Source organism: Amphiprion ocellaris, chromosome 1 (assembly GCF_022539595.1).
Source record: "Amphiprion ocellaris isolate individual 3 ecotype Okinawa chromosome 1, ASM2253959v1, whole genome shotgun sequence".
NCBI classification, from domain to species: Eukaryota; Metazoa; Chordata; class Actinopteri; family Pomacentridae; genus Amphiprion; species Amphiprion ocellaris.
In genome coordinates this window covers 2,949,604-2,974,425 of record NC_072766.1, presented here as the reverse complement: position 1 = coordinate 2,974,425, position 24,822 = coordinate 2,949,604, and the positions used below count along the sequence as shown (strand labels likewise).

General features: G+C 38.5%; 1 protein-coding gene across 1 annotated transcript in view; it reads left to right on the top strand.

The window, feature by feature from the left end:
* The first annotated feature begins 7,054 nt into the window (after window positions 1-7,054).
* Window positions 7,055-24,822, top strand: part of smad6a (SMAD family member 6a) — a 32,377-nt gene continuing 14,609 nt past the window's right edge. The window contains exons 1-3 of the mRNA XM_023265324.3: window positions 7,055-7,815; window positions 9,804-9,851; window positions 11,038-11,115. Of these exons, the coding sequence (XP_023121092.1) occupies window positions 7,074-7,815; window positions 9,804-9,851; window positions 11,038-11,115 (868 nt within the window). The 5' untranslated portion in view covers window positions 7,055-7,073. The remainder of the gene's footprint in view (window positions 7,816-9,803; window positions 9,852-11,037; window positions 11,116-24,822) is intronic.

Sequence of the window (24,822 nt, the reverse complement as noted above, 5' to 3'; positions counted from 1 at the left end):
GTCAATACTTGGTTTTTGACATTTTTGTGCATAAAATTTGGGTTTTTGATGTTTGGGTGCATTAAAATTCAAATTGTAGACATTAATATCCAAATTTTTGACGTTTAGGAACGATCAGAGGCTGAAAGAGTTTCCAATCAGGAGAAGTTCCTCTAAATGTGATGATTAACTGGATTTGACTTGAATTCAAAACTATTTGGATTTCAGAAAAAGATCTAACTTCCCTTTTTTGATTTGAGAGATGATTAAAACTGTCTTTTGAAAAGTCATCAGTCATCGGTTTTTCGGGATGAAACGTTCATGAAGAAACAGTTCAAACCACATTTGGCTGTTTCTGCAGAGAAATGACAACAAACAGTTGAGTTATTGTGGACAGTGATATCAGGCTTTAGAGTATATAGTTATGCTCCAGAATAGGAGTTAGGTGAGGTGGAGAACTTTTTGAAGTGCCCTCATAGATCTGGTTTATGTGGAAACATTCAACTCTACGTAAAGCTCTTCCAAAACACTTCTTTCTTTCTGAGCTGCATCTCTGCATGTGATTGAGTTACACGTTCTGAACAGGTGCCCAGACCTCTCTGAAGCTGCACACATACTGCTCTCTTCTTCCTCTTCTTCAACCCTGTCATTGTAACCTGACTCTCATTTCTTCAGCCGGCCCAGTAGCCCCTCGTATACCTCTGCAGAGTTTGGTCCTGGACCAGCACACGTAGCTGAACGTAGCAGTCATACGCAGAGCTGCTGGTACGAGATGCACCACAAGCACACAAACACAGTCCTAACCCTTCAGCCGGAACATCAGCCTTAACCCAAACACGTTAAAAGCTGTTGAAATGCCAGGACCGAGTCATGGAGTCAGTTGCTGTGTCACTGGAAGATGCACTAATAATTCACAGAAGAAATGTGTTATTTACATGTAAACAGTAACAAAGAGAACAATATAATAATACTACTAATAATAGTAATAATAATAACAATAGTAATTATAATAATAATAATAATAATAATAATAATAATAATAATAATAATAATAATAATAATAATAATAATACATTATAAATAAATAATAAATAAATAAACAGGTCAAAACTCTGAATAGTAAACAATCTATGGTTACAAATAGTAATTTATTCTTTTAGTTTCACTGTAAAATAAAATGTTTTTTACTGTATTTAAATCATAATATATTACTATTTTACAGATATTTGCCATTACTTGAAAGACAAATTCTCTATATATTAATGATTTAAAGGGTAAATATTTTTGGACTGCTATTTTACAGATTCCCTCTAGTCTTGTAAAAATCTGCAAAAATATTGATATACATGTTGACTGTTCACTAATAATTCACAGGATAAATGTGTTATTTACATGTAAACAGTAACAAACATAATAATATAATAATAATAACAACAATAAAAAATAAATAAATAAATAAATAGATAGATAGATAGATAGATAGATAGATAGATAGATAGATAGATAGATAGATAGATAGATAGATAGATAGATAGATAGATAGATAGATAGATAGATAGATAGATAGATAGATAGATAGATAGATAAAGCCAAAACTCTGAGTAGTACAAAATCTATACGGTTACAAATAGTGATTTGTTCTTTTAGGTTTCACTGTAAAATGTAGCTTTTTTTTTACTGTATTTAAATCATAAAATATTACTTCACAGATATTTGGTATTATTTGAAAGAAAAATTATATATTAATGATTTAAATGGGTAAATATTTTTTTATTATTTTTTCGACTGCTTTTACAAGATTTTCTCTCATCTTGTAAAAATCTACTAAAATGACAGAAAAAATATTAATTTACATGTTGACTGTAAAACAATAGGTCAAAACTGTACATAATGTTCCCTTAAAAATATGTATTGTTACAAATAGTCTCTGTAAAATGACACCATTTATACTGTATTTAAATCAGCAAAAAAACACAAATATTTTGCAGTTTTTTGAGAGACAAAATTATCTGTATTACTGATTTTTTAATGCCTCTTTTAAAAAATTGTTGACCATATTTTACTATATTTAAAGTGGCTAAAAATAAAATTATTTTACAAATATGTGCTGTTATTTTCACAGCATGGTTTCACAGTTTTTAACTATTTTTTCTGGCACCCTTGTTGCCAAGTTTTACATTTTTTTCCTATGATTTTATTTGACAATGTGTGACTTGTGGACAACATGCTCAATGTATCACTGCAGTCAGAGTTTAAAAAAGCCCTTCAAAATCTTTATTATGTGTCTGATACCAGAGTAATGCTATCACTTGTAATACACTTTCAGGAAATAAAGATGTGCAAAATGTCTAATATGAAAGTAAAGATGCATTAATTGAAACAAAAGGTTTACTCAGGATGTTTGACAGTAAAGTGACTTTCTAAAAATCAAAAATGTAAAGCTGTTTGCTCCATTTAAGTCTTACAAGCAGCTATGAGTCTGTAATGTACTTACAGGTTTACATCTCAACCCTTCATGCTTCTGTTTGTGGCTAAAATTTAAACGTCTGACACTAAGTTCCTGCATGTACGATCCTTGAAAACAAAAAGCTCCGCTTATCATGTTAATCTTCTCCACTGTGTAATTATAATATGATGGCAATACTCTGGATAACAGTAATGACATGGATCCCAGCATCTGTCAGTGCTAGTTAAGGGGGTTATCCTGTCATTTAAATATGTGTTTATATGCAGGCTGTAATTATACGCTCATGTATATGTGATGAGAGTGACTGTGTTGTGCTGCTCAGCGTTTCCAGTTGGAGCAGAGCAGAGCAGAGCAGAGCAGGATGTTGCGTCTTTAAGAGTTAAGAAACTTGAAACCGTGTTTGCGCAACAATCAGTGCGGCTCCCAGCCGCCAAAGTGTCTAGACTGGCACATGATGGCGGGAATCAGCCAATGGCTCCAGAGCTTTCCTCTGGGGCCCTGAGAGAGAGACAGAAAGGGGGAGACAGAAAGGGGGAGACAGACAGAGGGAGAGAGACACAAAGAGGGAGAGACAGAGAGAGAAGGAGGTTATAAACAGAGACATAAAGAGAGATATAGAGAGACAGAGTTGTAGAGAGATGTAGAAATATAGAGATAGAGATATAGAGTGACATAGTCATAAAGAGAGAAATAGAGATATAGAGACATAGATCTGTAGAGAGATATAGAGAGATATAAGGAGAAATACAGAAATAGAGACACGGAGAGATAGAAATATAGAGAGACAGACATACAGGGAGCCATAAAGATATGTCTCTCTATATGAGAGAAAGACAGAGATATAGAGAGATAGAGATAACAGAGACATAGAGACAGAGCTGTATATAGAGATATAGAGAGAAATACAGATATAGAGATACAGAGAGACATCAAGACATAGAGGCAGAAATATAGAGATATAGAGAGATATAGAAATGTGGAGAGATATAGAGAGAAATAAAGATATAGCGATAGAGAAAGACAGAAATATAGAGGTATAGAGATAATAGAGACAAAGATATAGGGAGAAATAAAGACAGAGACACAACGAGATAGAGATATATCGAGATATACAGAGACAAGATATAGAGAAACAGACAAACATACAGATAGACAGATACAGATACAGATAGAGACATCGAGCTGTAGAGAGCTATAGAGAGATATAGAAATATAGAGATATAGAGACATAGACATTTAGAGATAAGAGACAGAGAGAGATAAAGATATAGAGATAGAGAGCGATAGAAAGATAGAGATAATAGAGAGACAGAGACATGAAGATGTAGAGTGAAATATATATATATGGGGACACAGCAACAGAGATATACAGAGAGACAAGATATAGACAGAGACAGAGATATGGCGAGATATAGATATTTAGAGAGACAAAGATACAGATAGAGACACAGAGAGACAGAGCTGTCGGGAGATATAGAAATATAGAGATATAGAGAGACATAGAGAGAAATAAAGATATTGAGAGACAAAGACATTTTGAGATACATAGAGATATAGAGAGACAGATAGATATAGAGAGACATAAAGATATAGAGAGACATAGGGAGATATAAAAATATAGAGACAAAGACAGAAAGATACATAGAGAGAAAGAGACAAAAAATATATACAAAGAGGCATAGCAACAAATAGACAAAGAGGCTACTTTGTCTCTTTGTGTCTTTGTTAAAGTGCTAGATATGGAGGTACTTCAGAAAGTTCTCTTCCTTGCCAGATAACTACACAGGAGACAGATAGTTCTTGCATTATTTTCAACATATGTCTACTTTAAACTCAGTGGTCTGCTGATGTTCAAGCTTCACTGTTTCTTTGTAGAAGCAGGTCACATCCTGAAGCTCCAGATTCTCCTCAGCAGCAAGAAGGACTTCATCATCACTCTGAAAATATGGATAGGAAACAGAAGGCAGGTCGGCTGAAGCATATGCATATATTCTTGTGTGTTTTTTTAGTTTTACAATAACAATTATTACAGTTGTCATAATTTAATTTGCATTTGTACCAATGAAGCTAAGTGAAGCGAGAGAGAGAAACAATGTGAACAGAAATAAGACGCTCTGTGATTTCGGTTTCAAAATAAAAGCATGACATTTTGGAAAAACTACATTTTTTAGGAGCCCATGTGACTGCAAGGTAATGCATGTTTGAGAACTTATTATCCTGAACTGTGAATTTAGAAATTTGTATTTTTTTTCAGTTTTTTTAATAAATCTTCTTTATTATATTTCAATATCCTTAATGCCCGGGCAATCCTGTTAACCTGGTATTCATTCCAATGAAGCATAATGTACGGTGGGAAATAAGGGAATGACAGCGTTTTTTAACACTAACAGCAGATGCTTGCAGTCAGTCAAACAAATTGATTAGCAATATTTTAAAATAATAATCAAGTCAAATTAACTTTATTCATATAACACATTCAAAACAGCGTGCACTGACCAAAGAGCTGCACATGTGATGAGATAGTCAGCAAAAAAATAGTGTGCAAAAAGTAGAATAGGATAACACTAAAACAGTATAAAATACTAAAACAGTTTACTGTTAAATATTCTAACTGCATTTTTCCAAAAAACACTCTGTATTTATGCAGTATAGTGTCGTCTCTGTAAACACCGTGAACTGCAGTTATAGCTGCTGGTAAATTACAACATTTCATTCTTTTTAAAATGTATGAACATTACTGTGGGACAAATTGTAGACTATTAAATATATTCTAGACATTATATTTCACTGAATGTAAATCTTTGGTTGTTTCACACCATCAGTTTTTACAGTAGAGATAACAGAGAGACAGAGATATGGAGAGAAAGAAATAGACAAAGATATATAGAGATACATAGAGATATAGAGATACAAAGAGATTTACAGATACATAGAGATGTAGGCAGATATCGAGATATGGAGCAATATAGAGATATGGAGAGAAATAAAGACACAGATATAGAGAGACAGAAATAGAGAGAAATAGAGATAATAGAGACAGAGATGTAGAGATAATAGAGAGATGTAGAGTTATAGAGAGAAATAAAGACAACGAGAGACAGAGATATAGAGAGACAAGATTTAGAGAGACAGAGCTGTACAGATATAGAGAGATATAGAAATATAGAGCTAAAGAGAGACAGATATAGATATATATAGACATACATATAGATATATAGAGACATAGAGACAGACATGTAGAGATATACAGAGAAATAAAGACATAGAGATACATCAAGATATAGAGGCAGAGAGACTAAATTTGGAGAGACAGAGCTGTAGAGAGACATAGAGATATAGAAATATAAAGAGACAGAGATATAGAGAGACAGAGCCAAAGACATAGAGACACATAAAGCTGTAGAGAGATATATATAGTGATATATAGAGAGACATTTAGAGATATAGAGACAGGGAGATATAAAGATATAGAGACAAAGACAGAAAGATACATAGAGAGAAAGAGACAAAAAGACATACAAGGAGGCAAAGAGACAAAGAGGCTACTTCATCTCTTTGTGTCTTTGTTACAGTGCTAGATATGGAGGTACTTCAGAAAGTTATCATGATGATCATTGTTGTTTTGGTGCCTAAAAAACATCAGATTTGACATTTGTTAACAGTATTTTGGGGGGAGATTTGCACTATCCTTAGAAATTATCTGTATTTTATAGTGATCTGTTTTACTTGTATATATCTATATTTAAAGACATGGATATAAGATTTTGGATCACAACAAAAAAAAGTGTTTTACCTTCAATCTCTTCATTATTTACACAGCAGCATGAAGGAGGTTTTATTCTGAAATTCACAAGTGACTCCTGGTTGTGTTGTGTGTAGCTTGACTCCAGTGTGTGTGTGTGTGTGTGTGTGTGTGTGTGTGTGTGTGTGCGTGCGTGTGTGTGTGTGTGTGTGTGTGTCAGGGGAGTGGAGGCAGAGCGGAGTAATTCCGACTCTCTTTAAAACAACTTCTCAGCACGGAATCCGTCCTGGAGTTTGGCGCTGGACTCTCCGGTCATCGCGGCTCAAACCGGGACACCGAGGCGGAGCTGCAGCTTCCAGAGCGGCGACGCGAACCTTCAGGACTTTGGCTTTGTGAGGATTTATTCCGGGGGTGAAGGAAGGAGCGAGAGCCTCGAGAAAGTCAAGGAGAAACTGTGGAAAAGTTTGGGGTTTGTGCGTCGGATGGTGTTTTGTGTTGCTGTAAGCTGATCCCGGTGCCTGTGCAGTCTGGCTATGGTTCGTGGATCGTGTGCGGGATCTCCGGGCTGTTTGGGAGCTGAAGGCTTTGTGAGAGGGCTGGCAAAAGTTGTGGCTTAATTGAGCTGGCGACAGCAGGTCAGTGAGCAGCGGCTGTGTGCAGCCTTCTCCCTCTGCAGACGGTCGGTGATGTTTAACGCTACGCATGACTGAAGATTTGCCTCTAATGCTGCCGGAGAGCCAGAAAACTGCGACCACCGGCTGCGCATGTTGTGCGCACCGTGCGGCACAAACTCCCGGTGTTGCGCGACGAGTGTAAATCGATGTGGCATCTCCCGAGAAGCGGACGGGACCGACAGGACTCATCCAAAACTGTCTAGGTTGTCGTATGTTCAAGTCGAAACGCTCAGGTCTCGTACGGCGACTCTGGAGAAGCCGTCTGGTCACCGAGAGCGACGGGCGGGATGGAAGCAGGCGAGCGGAGGCAGGACGGAACGGTCCGTGCGGCAGACACTCAGGAAAGCTCCACAGACACGAGCAGCGGTCGGTGACGCACGCTGACCCGGCTCCGGGACTCGCCGGGGAGGCTGGAGAGCCGACGGAGGGCGCGGAGAGGGAGGACGAGGAGCAGCCCGACGATGACCGGGGGGCCATGTGCGTCCCGGTGCACAGAGGCTCCCGGCGCGGGCAGGAGGGCGACGGTGGGACGGTGACGTGTTGTTTGTTTGGGGAATGGGATCTGAGGTCTCGGAGCCCTTACTGGGCCCCGAGGAAAGATGGAAGTGGCCCTTGTCAGTGCGCACCGAGGCGTGTGGGGCTGGAGGAGGAACTGGCGAGCACCGCTAATGCATTTTTGAAAAGACTGAAGGAGAGATGCCTGGACGCCCTGGTGAAAGCTGTGGAGACCAGAGGAGGAGCACCAAGCGAGTGCGTCATGGTGCCGAGCACGGAGCTGCGGCTCGGGGCTCATCTGGTCTCTCCACAGCACCTCCTGTGTAAGATGTTCCGCTGGAGCGACCTGCCGGTCTCAGCCCGACTCAAGGCGCTGAGCCACTGCCAGAGCTTCGGCTCGGTGGACAGCGCCAAGGTGTGCTGCAACCCGCATCACTACAGCCGCCTATGTGGGCCAGGTAAGGACAGCAGCACGGAGGGGAGGGGGTCAGACCAGGGGACAAGGTTCAGAGAAGAAAACACCTTACAAATGTCAGATAACAACCAATGTCTGCTTTAATTCCACTAAAATAAGCAGCAGACATCTCCACCATGACCCCACTGAGTCCCTCGTTGACCCCTGAAGGCCCAACATCAGCTGGAGGCCTGCAGAGCTCATCTCACAAAAACTAAAGTGCATCTCCAGTTTTATTAGTGTAACACAAAGACTGACAGGCCTCATCACTGCAGCAGAAAAACAGCATGAAATTAATGGAAATATCCAATTAATCAGCTTATTTAGCTGCAGCTTGGAGCCTGCAGCTGTAGAAGAATGAAAATATTGTTTATTTTAGTGTTTGATCACATCACAATGTGTCAAACTGCTGCCACAGACTGTTTTCTTTCTATCAAATCGTTTGCAAATGAAGCTCATTTGAAGGGAACTGAATGTAAAAAAAAATGCAGCCCTGTCTTTCCTCAAGTTTTATCGCCTGGCTTGCACTTTTATAATCTTTTCATGACTCTTTTTTTTCAAACCATTACTTTGGTTCCTTGTCGACATTCCAAACACATCACACACTTTGTTAAATTTGCGCAAAAACTCTGCAGCTTCCCACATCATCCAAATGAAGGTCGCTCTCAAGTTGCACTTAGGCTCTTTTTCCTCTGACAAGGAGGTCCTCCTCTTGTTATTTAGGTGAAGGAGTGCCGATAATATACAGTTTGCATAGTGCTGGCGCCAGACTGACTCGCTGGGTATCTGACTGACTGAGGACTCCGGCAATTACTGGCTCTGCTCTTAAAGGGCCCGCAGCCACAAACTCCACGGAGTCCACTGTGGGCATGCAGGCAGCTCTGCTCTGCTCTGCTCTGCTCTGCGCAGCTTTTACAGCTGCTTTGCACACACAAGTTTATCCTTAGAGTCTATGTAAACCAAATATGTTAGTTGAGACAAAACAAAGATGCAGGACAAGCATGATGAATCAAAAGCAATAAAAAAAAAAAAAAAATAGAAAACTACACAGTCTGTGCAGAAATACTTGCAGAGTCTGACTGGATCTGACCTCTGATGTTGAATTATGTATGTTAAGATTTTCAAAATAAGGCTGGATAGTGTATATTCACAGCTGTATTCCTGTTCAGGTCTTCGATACAAACTCAGACTTGCAAACTTATTGTCTCATTGATAAAACCACAACATGAAGTCTTATTATATGAATTATCAGGTTAATTTAACATTTAATTTAACAGATCTCTGTGTGCCAAGCTGCAATGCTTTAAAACAGGTATTTTAATGGCTTCCCTGAAGAGAAAATATGATTGTTGAAATTTAATTCCTGCAGGTTTTGGTAAAAATGTCCTAAATTTCTGTGTTTTAACCCCGTAAAACATACTGTTGCAAAAATACAATATAATTTTTTTTATTTTTTTCTATAACAATGATAAATATATATATATATATGTATATATATATATATATATATATATATATATATATATATATATATATATAATTTTTGCATATTTTTTGGTCATTTTTGTCTTTATTTGGGTATATATATATATATATATATATGTCCAAATTTTTGACTGGTAGTGTATATATAATTTTTTTCATATTTTTTTTGCTCATTTTTTTCAATATTTGGGTCTTACAAGGTTAAGAAGCAAATCCTCACTTTGACACGAGACAGAGTTGTTCAAATGTAATATCATATCCATGTTTGACAATGATTTACTGCTTAAATGCTTCTTTTCGGTGCCTTGTTATTATGCATGTTTATGACACAATAAATAAAGTAGAAAGCAAACTGTAAGCATTTTGCACAGTAACATGTACTTACTGTTTTTATAGTTTCATGCAGGAGCTCATATAATGCAGATGATGATTAGCTCTGGAGTATTTTTTGCGAAGTTAATAATTCAGCCTTTAACTTGATCGTGTTTTCTTTCCGTCTATTTCCAGAATCGCCTCCTCCTCCGTACTCTCGTTCAGACGAACACAAGCCACTGGGTGAGTCTGGATAAATGGTTTCCGCGTTACAAAACATGTAAATGACACACAGAGGGTCGTATTTTTAGACGGTAAACACAGATTAGCTCTGAATGTGGCACAGCTAGGCTCATCTTCCCTGATGGAAGACCGTGTTTGTTAAAGGCTGTCCCAAAGAAGGACAATATTGATTCATTTGACAAATATTCTAATATTTTAAGATTCAAGGTCCATGTCCAGTAAGCTGAAACTAGAGAAGATGGTTTGCATTTTTCTTGATAAATGAGAATAACTTTAATTTCCCTTAGCGCAGGGGTGTCCAACATGAGGCCCGCGGGCCAAAACCGGTCCTCCAGAGGGTCCAATCCGGCCCTCAAAGTGTAAATATTCATAGTAAAACTGTAAATTTAAAAATAGTTTCTAGACCATGATGAGTTATTTTGATCATAAAGTAAAATACTAGATTGTTCATTGTTCTTTTGTCGTTTTGTGTCTCATTTTTGTAATATTTTGTCTTGTTTTTTTTTTTGTCTGATTATTGTCATTTGTCTCATGTTTTTGTTGTTTTCTTTTTGTCTTGCTTGTGTTTTTTGTCTTATTTTTGTCATTTTGTGTTTTGCTTTATTCGTTGTTTTGTGTATTGTTTGTGTCGTCTTGTGTTTTTTTTTCATGTCTCGCTTTTGTCATTTTTGGTCTCATTTGTCTAATTTTTTGTCTGATTTTGGTTTGTTTCGTGTCTTTTGTCTCATTTTTTGTCGTTTTCTGTCTCATTTTTGTCGTTTTGTGTCTCGTTTTTGTCATTTTGCATCTCATTTTTGCAATATTTTGCCTTGTTTTTGTTGTTTTTTGTCTTTTTTGTCTGACTTTGTCATTTTGATTTGAAATTGAATTATTTTTCTTCAGAAATTTCCGGTTGTTCATAATGTTTTGTGAAAAAATAATTCCTTAAATGTGAACATTTTCAGAATGTACTTTTTTGCACAGAAACAAAGGAAAAATTAGGAGTTGTGGTTATTTATTGGTTATTATGCTGTGATTTTACTGGTCCGGCCCACTGGAGATCAAACTGGGCTGAACTACAACGAGTTGGACACCCCTGCCTTAGCGGATCAATAAAGTGTTGTGTCTACATCTTAACTGATGAATGATTTACCTAAACTGACCTGGATTCAGCTCATCTCCTGTACGTTTGCTCTTTTTCCACCAGACTCAACTCTGTCTTACACTGAAACTGCACCCCCCCTCCTCCCCAGTCCACCTCACATCATGCCAAGAGACTACACAGGTGAGTAACTCGCATAATTCCTGCAGAAACTCGCGGATATTGTGACCAGAAAGATGCGTTTGACTGTAAAACTTTTTGGAAGTTTGACGCCAGACGTACGCACTCGTCAGTCCACGTCCCCGGCATCCCCTCTGGATGTTTACCCTGAAGAGTTAATTATATTTACTGCTGTTGTTATGTTGTGCTTTCCTCCTATTTTCAAAGGCTGCTAAGACAACCAAAAAGTGGGCTGCATAAAGCTCCCATTGTCAGCGAGGCTTGGAGGGCTCGGTGGGGGTCTGGGGTCTCGCTATCTGGATGCCGCAGCAGTGTAGCCTTTCTGTCTCTCTTTCCCCCGTCTACATTTTCTCCACAGCAAAATATTTCACTGGGACGAAGCTGCAATAAGATCCCCGTGCATACTCCCAATCCCCTTCGCCTCTCCAAGCACCCATCCCCCTCTTTCCCTCTTTCTTCCCTCAAATCCCTTCATTCCTCTCTGCAATTGAGCAGTGGAAAGAGGCTGGCACTTTGGGGGCGGGGGAGCCCAGCGGCTCTGATGAGGCGGAGGTGTAGAGTTTTGTGTGCGTATATGTGGAAAAGAGGGGAGGGTTTGGGGGACTGGAGGGCTGCGTTTGGACAGGAAACAGCCCCCTCTAGATGATGAAACTGGAGCTTTATTTGTTTACGTGCTGGGGTCGGGTGGAGAGGTCCTTGTAGCGTTAGAAGAAACCCACAAACCCACTCGATCAAGCCTCCCTGGGCTCACTTGTGGACGGTGTTGAAAGGTGAATGGGCACCTATGAAGTCTGCGTAGTGTAGTCACGGCATCCTGGGGCTGTCTGAGGAGTCAGCAGCGAGCCGGCCAGGCTTTGTTGCATCCAGAAATTAACTGAGTTAAAGCTGATGTTTAAAGTTGAAGTTGTTGTGCACGTTTTCCATGTTTAGCTGCAGCGCTGGGGGCAAAACTTTAGAAATATTGAGGTCAGGAGTCGTCCAAATGCATCACTTTTAGAAGATTTTGATCAGGAATTCCATTGATTTTCCATGTATTTGTGCAAATGTAAACATAGTTTTCCACTGTCAGGAATAAAATGCTAGCTGGGGGCTCCTTTTTAGGCCACATGGTCTAAAAATCAGCCCAAAAATGCCCAGAATTTGACGGGTCGATGAGGCTACATTCAAAGACCGAATGCATCTCAGCTGCACAATGGTGGCCGTCTTGTTTGGAAGGATCTTTAAAATGCATCCATGAAATGTGTCCTTCTTTTCCCGGGCTGCAGAAAACCCCATAGGTGGCTCCTTCGTGGCCAAATCTATTCCAAGATTCATTGTGTGCTGGTTATTTTTCAGACTAAGGTGGACTCTACAAGCAGAATTCAAAATGACACTTTGCAGAGGGTCTCCCTTTGGTCTAGACTTTGATCAGAAATTTTAAAACTAAGCTTTTTTTTCCATTGATTTTCCATGTAGTTGTGCAAATGCAAATGCAGTTATCCACTGTCAGGAATAAAATGCTATCTGAGGCCTCCTTTTTAGGCCACTATCAGCCCCAAAACACCCATAATGGGTTGATTTTCACTGAAATAATACAAGGTTTATCATGTAAATTCCTCCAGAATTAAAAAAAAAAAACCCCACATATAATATGAGCTGCATGCCCTGTTTAGACATTTTTGTGCAGAAATGGAGAAAAATGAGCACATGGCATGCCATATTGCACAGTTTCAAGCTCATGCAAGTTAAAACTACAAATTTAAAGTCTTTTTTAAGTTGACTTGCACTGACAAAATGTTGTTTTTGGAAACTGTGCTGGAAAATCACCCAAAGTTTGCTTCAGTGGAGGTCACGAGTCGATCAAAAGTCAAGTTCTGGGTTGTGATTTTGATGCGTCTGGATGCTGCGCGGTGAGAACAGCTACCTCCTATTGTCTGCCTGCTGAAATGAGTGGAAATACATTGGTTTTCTTACAAGTTGTGTTGTGTTGGAGTGTGTATCCGAGGCCGTGAGTGTGTGTGTGGTCTCTGATCCCCTGCCCCCCACACCAGAACGCTGGAGCCGAGAACCGGAGCTCAGGCCAAGAGCAGAAGTAGGAGCGAGACTTGGGTAAACAGAGGCAGCCAAGAAATCTGCATGTAGCTTTTATTGTTAACTTTGACAGGTTATAAGACTCCCGGTTTGAGCTACCGCTGCTCCAATAACAGGAAATAAGCTGAACATAAAACCCACTCCAACATGTATCAAAGAATTGACTGTAAGGGGGAAAAAGCCTTGATGTTGGGGAGATCTTTCAGGAGTGTCTGTGGATCTTTCTTTTTGTGCAGGTAATCCTCTAAAGCCTGTGATGTTTTCTTTAGAACAAATACAAGCATTGAACACGAGCTCTGGCACTTTAGCATCTTTTTTTTTATTCCTTTAAAACCAGTTATGTACGGGAGCTTTAAAAAACGGAGCAACAGCAGGGTGTGGTCCATACATACCTTTGCCCTGGCCTCTTTTATCATCCGATCAGTTCAAACCACAGCAAACAGCCCCGCTTTGAAAAGGGAAATGTCTACTGGAAGTTTGGTCGGCTTCTATCTGCTCGGATCATCCCTCTGTGACTCCAACAAAACGCGTCATTCAGCTGCTTATTGTCGGCATGTGTGTGTGTGTGTGTGTGTGTGTGTGTGTGTGTGTGTGTGTGTGTGTGTGTGTGTGTGTGTGTGTGTGTGTGTGTGTGTGTGTGTGTGTGTGTGTGTGTGTGTGTGTGTGTGTGTGTGTGTGTGTGTGTGTGTGTGTGTGTGTGTGTGTGTGTGAGAGACGGGGAGGAATTTCTGTCTGACTCGGTGATAAGATCATCTCAGAGACTCACATAGGGGTTCTATCAGGACAGAAAAGCACACACACATCCACCAATCACGCGATTCGTTGGGAGGGATGAAAAGTTTTGCTTTCATATTTGACGTATAACTAAAAGTTACACATTTGTTGTGTGTTTGACAAAGTTTTTGCCGCCTTTCATCAAATTATTTGGACTATCAGCACTATAGAGTGGAACTTTTTGAGTCAAATTTTACTGCAATATTCAAATCACCTACATTTTTTTTGATAAAAGCAAAATGTAACACGACATAGCATTTTAGATTAAGCATTGTGGTGTTACAGAGACCTAAAAATAATATTCTTTAGACCAGGGGTGTCAAACTCATCTTAGTTCAGGTTCCACATTATGCCCAATTTGATCTCCAGTGGACCGGACCAGTAAAATCACAGCATAATAACCGATAAAAATAACCACAACTCCACATTTTTCCCGTTGCTTTAGTGCAAAAAAAAAGTACATTCTGAAAATGTTCACATTTCAAGAATTAAAAAACAGGACACAAAATGTCAAAAGCGAGAAACAAAATGACAAAAAAATGAGATAAATGACACGGAACAAAACAGAAAAGAGACAACAAATTCAACAAAAAGATACAAAGCGGCAAAAACATGGACAAACAACAAATAAAGCAAAACACAAAATGATATAAAGAAGACAAACAACACAAGCGAGACTAAAAGGTAAACAAAACAACAAAAACAAGAAACAAAACGACAAAAACATGAGACAAACGACAAAAGTCAGACAAAAACAAGACAAAATATTACAAAAATGAGACACAAATGCAAATGTAGTTATCCACTGTCAGAAATAAAATGCTAGCTGAGGCCTCCTTTTTAGGCCAAAAACACCCATAATTTGTTGATTTTCACTTAACTCTCCTGTTGTCCTCATTTACAGGCACCAAAAAATATTGTTTCCTTGTCAAAAAAAAATTATGCAAAAAAATTCCCAAAATTTCTGAAAATTTGCTAAACCTTCAGGAAGAAAATTCCAATAATTCCTTAAAAGTTTCCCTTAAAAGTTTTATTTTAAAAAATCCCCCAAATTTGAAAAGAAAATTCTTGTAAATATTTTCAAAAAATGAGTAAAAATCTTCCAAAAAAAATCCTAAGAATATCTAACGTGATTCCATATATATCAGTAAAACTTCTAATATTTTCTTTAAGAACATTCACAAAAAAGTCAACCAAAATCCAGCAAAATTCACTGGATTTTGGTTGATTTTAATGTGAATGTTCTTAAACGTTATTAACATTTCTTTTTTTCCCACCAAAAAATGTTCAAAGATTTCCCAAAACTGTTGAAAATGTGGACATCAGAAGTTTCACTGTGAAAATGTTTTTTTTTTTTCACATTTTCAAACTTTAAAACGGGTCAATTTGACCTGCAGGACGACACGAGGGTTAAATAGTACAAGGTTTATCATGTAAATTCCTCCAGAATTAAAAAATACATGTAATATGAGCTCATAATTGCAGCTGGATGCCCTGTTTAGACATTTTTGTACAGAAACAGTTGGAGAAAAATGAGCATATAGCATTCTGTATTGCACACTTTCAACCTCAAACAAGTTAAAACTACAAATCTGAAGTTTTTTTAAGTTGACGTGCTGACAAAATGCTGTTTTCGGAAACTGTGTTCAAACATCACCCAAAGTTTGCTGATATAACCAAAACAAATCCAAACTTCTGCTTCTATCTACTAGCATTCTGCGTAATTATGCAACAAACTGAGTCTAATTCCTCATTAAAATCATGCAAAATCGTAAAATGATGTTATGACTTTCGAGGTTTCGCATGTTATTGACAAATGCTTTCCTGTCATCACCTCGTATAAATAATAAACCAGCGTAAACCAGGATCATAAATCACTGTGAAACATATTGATAGACCTTTATTAGCAGCTTGAATTACATCTAAACAAACTGGGGAGCTCATTTGTAATTATCTGAGTCGACATCTGATTTTATTTACATCGAATGTGACCCTGTTGGCCCTTCTTTAGGTCTTTCCATGTAGCAGACGCTGCAGATCTCCTTCCTGTAGTAAAACTAAGGGGCTAATGTTTAAGGTTATGCTTATATTTAGCAGTAAGTGATCAGTCTGATGCACACCCCCTGCTGTAAACAGAAATACCCCTTCAGGTTAAATTATATCATTTTTGGCATTCATATAACCTGTTTTTCTGCTTTTGTTTTCGAGTTTCTAACGAGTGTTCTCATGCCACGGTGCCGTTCTGTTTTTTACCACTACTATATATTAGATCAGGGGTGTCCAACATGCGGCCCGTGGGCCAAAAGCAGCCCTCCAGAGGGTCCAATCTGGCCCTCAAAGTGTAAAAATTAAAGAGAAGACATTAACTGCAGATTGTAAATTAGTAAAACTATAAATTTAAGATAATTTCTAGACCATGGCAAGTTGTTTGGATCAGAAAGTAAAATACTAGATTGCTCATTGTTCTTTTGTCATTTTGTGTCTCATTTTTGTAATATTTTGCCTTGTTTTGTTGTTTTTTGCCTTTTTCTGTCTGACGTTTGTCGTTTTTATCATAAAATAAAATCCTGTACTGTTCAGTTCCAGATGACTAAATGTTTTGTTCCTTTGCAGACACTCTGTGATGAATTTGAAAATGAGTTTGACACCCCTGTGTCAGAGTGTTAAAGGACAATACCGGAGAGTTAAAGATATTCTTGCAGGTTGGACACGATTGATTGATTGATTGATTTCTTTATTTTCATGTCACACCAAAATACCAGCATTGCAGCAATCCATCCAAAACACACATTATTCTGCTGCTCAGTTCTCAAACTAAATATGTTCCCTTCTATCCCAAGAAATCCTGCCATGAAAAAGTTTCTCTTCTAAAACATAACTCAACTTTTTCATGGTCATCCGACCAAAAGAAATCAGCGCAAACAGAGGACATTTACCTGAAAAGTATCTTCGTATACAGGACAGTAAAACATCAAATGAACCTCATTCTCACCTAAATTACACAAACAAACAAACAAAGCCTGTCTGACATCGTTCTAATTGTCCAGCATTTGTTCTCCTTGCTGTCATCAGGCCTCGAGCTTTTCAACATGTGGAAACAAGCAAAGCAGCGATACTTAGCGGACGTTAACTGGATGCGCCACAGTAAGACAAGAGGACGGCTCCCTCCCCACCCTCGGTAATCGTATTTTGGGGTCGTTTGCTTAAGCAGAGCGAGGTACCAGCCAAACATCCTGTCTCGAAGCGCCGTCTGCACTCGCTGCAGCATTAACCCCATGAATTGGCCCTTTGACTGATGTGGCACGGCCCAGGAATGTTGGGAAATTGGGAAGGTGAGGGGGAGCGGGGGTCTCGGAGGGAAAGAAGTGGGGAGGGGGAAGAGGGGGTCTGACTCCGGAGAGGGACATCCGATACGTGTTTGAATGTATCGCCATTAATACTTAAGAAACAAGGAGCCGGAGCCGACATTCTTGGGAAGTTGGGAAGAAGGCGGTTTTAAGAGTTTGGCGCAGAACGTGTGAAGCTTTCCAGGTCAGCGCAGGTCGACGCAGCTCAGAGAGGTTTTTGTAAATCATCTACCGAAGCTCCGTCGTACCCAAGTAGAGGATTCACTCAAAAGCGTGAATGTTAAAGGAGGTGAAACTGATTTTGAGACGTAAACACGGTGCACAGGCAGGGAGTAAACAGCCACGTTCTGCTGCATCCAGTGGGAACGAGTCGTTCAGCGTCTGGACGGGTCCTCGCCGTGACCTGAACCTCCAGCCTGTTCACTGGCACGCGTTCAACACTCGCTCTTATGCCTGACTGAGGCACATTAGACTATGGAATTCAACATCAAGCGCTGGCCCATTAACCATTTGCCATTTCCTCAAATATTTTCCATCATGACTCCTTCTCAACACGAGCTGAGGACGCAGCTCATTCACACACCTTTAACCCTCGTGTCGTCCTGCAGGTCAAAATTGACCCGTTTTAAAGTTTTAAAATGTGGGGGGGAAAAAAAATAATTTCACAGTGAAACTTCTGATGTCCACATTTTCTACATTTTTGGGAAATCTTTGAACATTTTTTGGTGGAAAAAAAGAAATGTTAAAAATGTTTCTTAAGAACATTCACATAAAAATCAACCAAAATCCAGCGAATTTCACTGGATTTTGGTAGATTTTTTTGTGAATGTTCTTGAAAAAATATTAGAAGTTTTACTGATATATATGTAATCACTTTAGATATTTTTAGGAATTTTTTTGGAAGATTTTTTACTCATTTTTTTAAATTTTTAAATTTTAAATTTTTTTAAAAAAAAAATAAAACTTTTAAGGGAAACTTCAGGAATTAGGAATTTTCTTCCTGAAGGTTTTGCAAATTTTCTGAAATTTGGGGAATTTTTTTGCTGAATTTTTGGATTTTTTTCAGACAAGAAAACAATATTTTTTGATGCTCGTAAATGAAGACAACAGGAGGGTTAATATCGGTTTTCTTTCAGTTATTCTGACTTTTTTTTTTTTTACATTTCAGGGCTGAATGCCAGAGTTTGGACACAGTTATTACGAACCTGGTTCCCAGAAATTACATTTATGTTCAATCAATTTGCAACAGTAACAGGACATAATGCACACGGACTGTTTTGTGTTAACAGAAACAGAATATCTGGAATATTTGGCAAGTTGCAAAGATCCTGAATGCAGTTTGTTCTCATAGTACCTGCAGCATTTATTTAACTTTTTATGGTTATATGTGAGCACTGGCAGCACACGTCTGCAGTGATTTAAATCACACAAAGCGATGTGAAAATGAACATTACATCACTCTGGATGCAACCCGTTGTTCCTTTAGTTAAAGTCCTGATATAAACAGCTGCCTCTCTTCAACTTAAACTAAGAATTTTAACTCTTAACATAATGTAATTAGAGATAAATGGAGTTAAATATTTAGTACACAAATGTAACTTCGCACTTTGCCAAAATGACAAGCCAACAAATTCTACAAATGTCAAAGCGATGTAGTTTAAAGGTGAAATAAAAATGACAACAACAGAAAGAATGTTTAAAAGCAGCTGGATAAGGCTGAGAAGAGATAAAATAGATGTTCAAGTTTCTTAATTAGCATACTGGCAAGAAGTACGGCACATTTACAGCGTAGATTTCAAGAAATATACCTCTAAATATACATTCAAAAATACAAATATGAACTGTAAATCTGACTCAGTTTTTTGTTTCTGATAGTCGATGAGTGTTGTTGATACAAAATCCCTAATCAACGCTACAACTAACAAAGTTTAACAGACTAAACTTCATGAAATTTCATTTCTGTCACACAAAAAAGCCGAAACTAATTCCCCTACTTCATGGTTTTTGCTTAAACATACTTGTAAAGCAGGTTAATTTGACCCCATTCAGAAGAGCGTTTGTATTTTGTCTGAATGAAGGCGTTTTGTTGCTATCATTATTTTGCTGGATTTAACTGCATGTGTGACTTCAGTTTCTGCTACATTTTTCTCTTTTTATTCTGTAATAAAAAAAAGCGAGTTGTAAAATCTGAACCAGCTTTTCAAGGCTTTAAAGCTGAAACATCAATTTATACTATGGAGAGAAAAGCTGGTTGGTTGGTGAAGACACCCTCAAAACCTTGAATGTGCATGAAATAGTTCAGGGTAGCAGAGAAAAGTGCAGCAGGGTTGTTCTTGCAACACGAACCTAAAAGCAAAACTTATTCATTTCCTTATTTTTTTTAAAAAAAGCATTTGGTTCCCTAAATTTGTTTCTGTGTTTGATCAGCCGTTACCAGAGGCAACATTGCTTTTTTGTGTGATTTTCAGCCATCCCAGACTAAAGATACCAATCATGAGAGAATGATGGTGACATCTTTGGTCTTGGCTCTAAATCGGTGGTCCTACATCGCATTGTGAGACAGGTTCAAGGATGGCTGTTGTCATGGTGACCAAAGACAAGCTGCCATAAAATTCTGACTGTCAGAAATTTGGGGTGATTGTCTCACAGTGTGATGCTGCTGAGACCTACGACAACTAACTAACCAATAGAAATGCAGGATGAAATGACGTACTGATGCGGCGACAATGACAAAACGCATCAAAACAAGTATGTGGGATTTAAACAAAGAAGAAGTGTGTTTTGTTGGAAAATGACAGACTATAGTGGTAAATACTAACGTAAAATGTTAGTAGATGCTAACAAGTACTTACTTAAAGCTCCCTTTGCAAAAAATCCCAAACTGGCCTCTCTTTCCAAGCCACGTCCATATTCTCCTCCTCCTCCTCCTTTTTTTGGGGGGATTTCTCTCCAAACACATAAATGTCAGCAGGACAAGGAGTCCATTCATGTGTGGCTAGTTTCCCTGTGATTGTAGGGTTCATGTTTGGCTAGTTTCCCTGTGATTGTAGGGTTCATGTTTGGCTAGTTTCCCTGTGATTGTAGGGTTCATGTTTGGCTAGTTTCCCTGTGATTGTAGGGTTCATGTTTGGCTAGTTTCCCTGTGATTGTAGGAGCTCCGTTCATGTCTGGCTAGTTTCCCTGTGATTGTAGGGTTCATGTCTGGCTAGTTTCCCTGTGATTGTAGGGTTCATGTTTGGCTAGTTTCCCTGTGATTGTAGGAGCTCCGTTCATGTCTGGCTAGTTTCCCTGTGATTGTAGGGTTCATGTCTGGCTAGTTTCCCTGTGATTGTAGGGGTCATGTTTGGCTAGTTTCCCTGTGATTGTAGGGTTCATGTCTGGCTAGTTTCCCTGTGATTGTAGGGTTCATGTTTGGTTAGTTTCCCTGTGATTGTAGGGTTCATGTTTGGCTAGTTTCCCTGTGATTGTAGGGTTCATGTCTGGCTAGTTTCCCTGTGATTGTAGGGTTCATGTTTGGTTAGTTTCCCTGTGATTGTAGGGTTCATGTTTGGCTAGTTTCCCTGTGATTGTAGGGTTCATGTCTGGCTAGTTTCCCTGTGATTGTAGGGTTCATGTCTGGCTAGTTTCCCTGTGATTGTAGGGTTCATGTTTGGCTAGTTTCCCTGTGATTGTAGGGTTCATGTTTGGCTAGTTTCCCTGTGATTGTAGGAGCTCCGTTCATGTGTGGCTAAAACTCTTTATCGTCAAAGCTTTTCTTCCGTTACTTGTCGATATCACCGTGAAACACATTTGCATAATAGCGGCTAGTTTGGCCACACCGTCAAACTAAGAATGAGCAACTTCCTCGTACTCTGCTGTTATTTCCAACATCACCTCGCTTTGACCAATCAGAGCAGACTGGACTTTTCTGGGGGAGTTTCTTAAAGGGACAGGAACTGAAATGGAGCATTTCAGAAAGAGGGTTGGAAGAAATGCTGCAGCAGTGTACGATATGAGAAGAATAATGTGTTTTCTGAATGTTAAAGCTGATAATCATGTTGTAGGATACCCTAAAAACAAAATTATAAACCTGTAAAAATTTGCAATATATAGGCTCTTTAACTCTGTGCAGCCAGATGCTAATGTGTTCATAGACTTGCAGACTTGCACCTTCATGTGTTTAGGAAATGTTTGCTGATGAGTTGCGACCCGGATTTTGAAGTAAAGATTGTGTTTTATAGTTTCAAATAATGTTTTATTAGCTTTTCTCTCACTTTTTGCCTTCCTACTTCAGCCCACTGTTGCTATTGTTTTCCTCAGTTCTCATTTTGCTTTTCCCCATGTTATGGAGACTCTAGAGATGATAAAGAATTTCCACCTCTGTTGTTAGTCGTCCACACTCTCCTGCTCCCTTTCTTTCTCCTGTCCTCCTCCTCCTTTCTGTCTTCGTATTCTTCCTCCCTCTCTTTCGGTCCATGTTGTCAGGCAATCACAATTTAAAATAAGGTTTAAATTACAGGACTGGCTGTGGCTTTCCGTTGTTCCCTCAGAGTTTTTGCCAACTCGCAATTTGGCTTTTAATGGAAACCTGCCATGCTGCTGAACCTAAAGATTCTTTGCAGATGTCGGCAGGCTCTGACTCCATGAAATGCAAGAAACTGTCGCCTGTGCTGCGAGCTCCGAATGCAGCGCCGAGTTAAGCCAAAAGTTTATCGAATTAATTTTTGATCCGTTTTCAGGACGTGTAACTGCCTGCTGTAAGTGCGCGAAGCATCTACCGAACACACCGACAGTATTTAACCTTAATTATCTGACTGTGACGAGAAATAGTAACTCAGTAAATTGATAGTATGTTAGTTTGGGTTGCTCTAGTTTCACATTAGCCCTCTGTGCAACATTTTTTCAAGTGCACGCAGCCATTACTAATACTGGAATAAACAAAGCGGTGACATTTCTTCACTGCTTTAATTTGCTTCCATCCTTGTCTCCTATTTGCTCCGTATAAACACTGCCTGCAGTTCAGCCCAGTTCAGCAGAAAAACTAAAGTCACTGAGTCACTAAATGCTTCATGGTTTCACTGTGGAGTGCAGAATTTTTAGTTTTTCACAGAATCATATTAGAGCCAGTGGTTTAGTTTAGCTAAGTTTGTAATTGAGAATTGTAGAATAAAATGATTTTGTTGACATATCACAATTATAAGCTTAAATTTGGTTAATTTTGGCAATTATTTTTTTCTTTTAAATAACACACCTTTCAAACCCAAGTTTGGGGTCAGAGGTTTAAATTAGTGCTGTCAGACGATTAAAACTTTTAACCAGATTAATCCCAGGGTTGCTGTGGATTAATTTCAATTCATCACAATTAAATGTCATTCATTTTTAATCTATATTAATCACGTTTCATTTTGCATGAGCAAACAGACTCAAGAAAGAAGGGGATAGGGATGTCTGATATTGGCTTTTTGGCCAATAACCGATATCTCGATATTGTCCAACTCTCAATTTCCGATTCCGATATCAACCGATACCGATATGTGGGCTATTTAACTGATTTTATGTAGCATCACATATCTCCTGTCGTGGAATTAACACATCATGCCTCATTTTATTGTGATGCCCCACTGGATGCATTCTCAAATACAGCAAGGCTTTCAGATGGAAACATTGTCTGTGCAAAATAAGAAAACGACTTCAACTGTTATGGAAAGTTATGGAAAAAATGCCATATTTATGCCTTTTTTTAAAATTGTCTCAAACAACAGTTCACACTCTTCCTCCCTTTAGGAGTCCGCTAAATGCCAGCGAAATTCAGGCGTTATTTCATTGGTTTTCATGATAGACATACGATATTGAACGGTATTACATTTTTATGTCAATATCGACCCGAAAGTATCAATGGGCTGATATTATCAGACATCCCTAGAAAATATATATGAAAGTCTTTGGGCTTGACTATATATATATATATATATATATATATATATATATATATATATATATATATATATATATATATATATATATATACATATATATATATATATATATATAGCATGCGCTACGGTAAGTCTTCTTGGACAAACTGCCCAAAATGCGTTGCCAAAGAAGTTTTAGGGATTTTGAGTCATTCTATGCTGCAGGTGGGTTAATTGCATTACAATTTTTAATCAGACGTGTTAACGCGTTAATTTTGACAGACCTGGTTTAACCCTCCTGTTGTCCTCACTTACGGGCACCAAAAAATATTGTTTCTATGTCTGAAAAAAAATACAAAAATTAGGCAAAAAAATTCCCCAAATTTCTGAAAAATTGCAAAACCTTCAGGAAGAAAATTCCAATAATTCCTTAAAAGTGTCGCTTGAAAGTTTTATTTTTAAAAAATCCCCCAAATTTGGCAAGAAAATTCTTGTAAATATTTTCAAAAAATTTGTACAAATCTTGCAAAAAAATCCTAAAAATATCTAAAGTGATTACATATATATCAGTAAAACTTCTAATATTTTCTTTCAGAACATTCACATAAAAATCAACCAAAATCCAGTGAAATTTGCTGGATTTTGGTTGATTTTTATGTGAATGTTCTTACGAAACATTTTTAACATTTCTTTTTTTCCACCAAAAAATTTTCAAAGATTTCCCAAAAATGTTGAAAATGTGGACATCAGAAGCTTCACTGTGAATTTTTTTTTTCTCCACATTTTCAAACTTTAAAAAGGGTCAATTTGACCTGCAGGACGACACGACGGTTAAATCAGATTTTATATCAACAAAATGTGCCAAATGGTAAATACACTCATGCAAAATGTGTCAGTAAACACATTTTCAGGGTGGATCTACAACATTATTTCACAGCGCTCTTGTCACCTCCCGTCTGTGTGAGGTATGTATGGCGATTGTGTGTCGAGTTTTCAGCTCCCAGTCTTGTGTTTCTGTGCCGGCGTTTCCACAGTGCAGTTTCACATTCAGATAATTCTCCAAAATTAAGTTTGAGAAGGAATTTCATAATTCCACCTTCATAGTGGAACAAATGGATCTATTCCACCAATAAATGTGTGTAATTATGTTGTGAGGAGTGAAGGCCGTATAGTCGGACCACGTGAGGCTCAATGAGAGACTTGTCAACTTGACCCCTGTGACTGGCTGAGCGGGGGGAGGAAGTGTTGAGGAAGAGGGCCTGTCCAGGAATGTGTTGGGAGGGGAGGCTTGTCAACTACCGAGCTCTGCTGCTCTGCTTTTGTGTCTCTACTCAGACTTTAAATCATCTTTCTTTAAATCATCTGTGCCATGCTAAAGGCTCAGTTATTCTGCAAGCTGCAGCCTGATTTCTGTCTTCACGAAGCGGTGAAGAAGTGTCTTAATCGCGGCAGATTTTTCACCCTGTTGCAGCGCCATGTGTGTCTCTGGTGTCTCTGTGGGTATATATAGGGTTGCATGTATAGGAGCTATAAGAACTGTGACTGAGCTGCTGTGTTTGTCAATAAGGAAGACGGCGTGAAGCAGGCTGGAAAAAAAAATGAGACGAAAATAGACGGCGGATTAG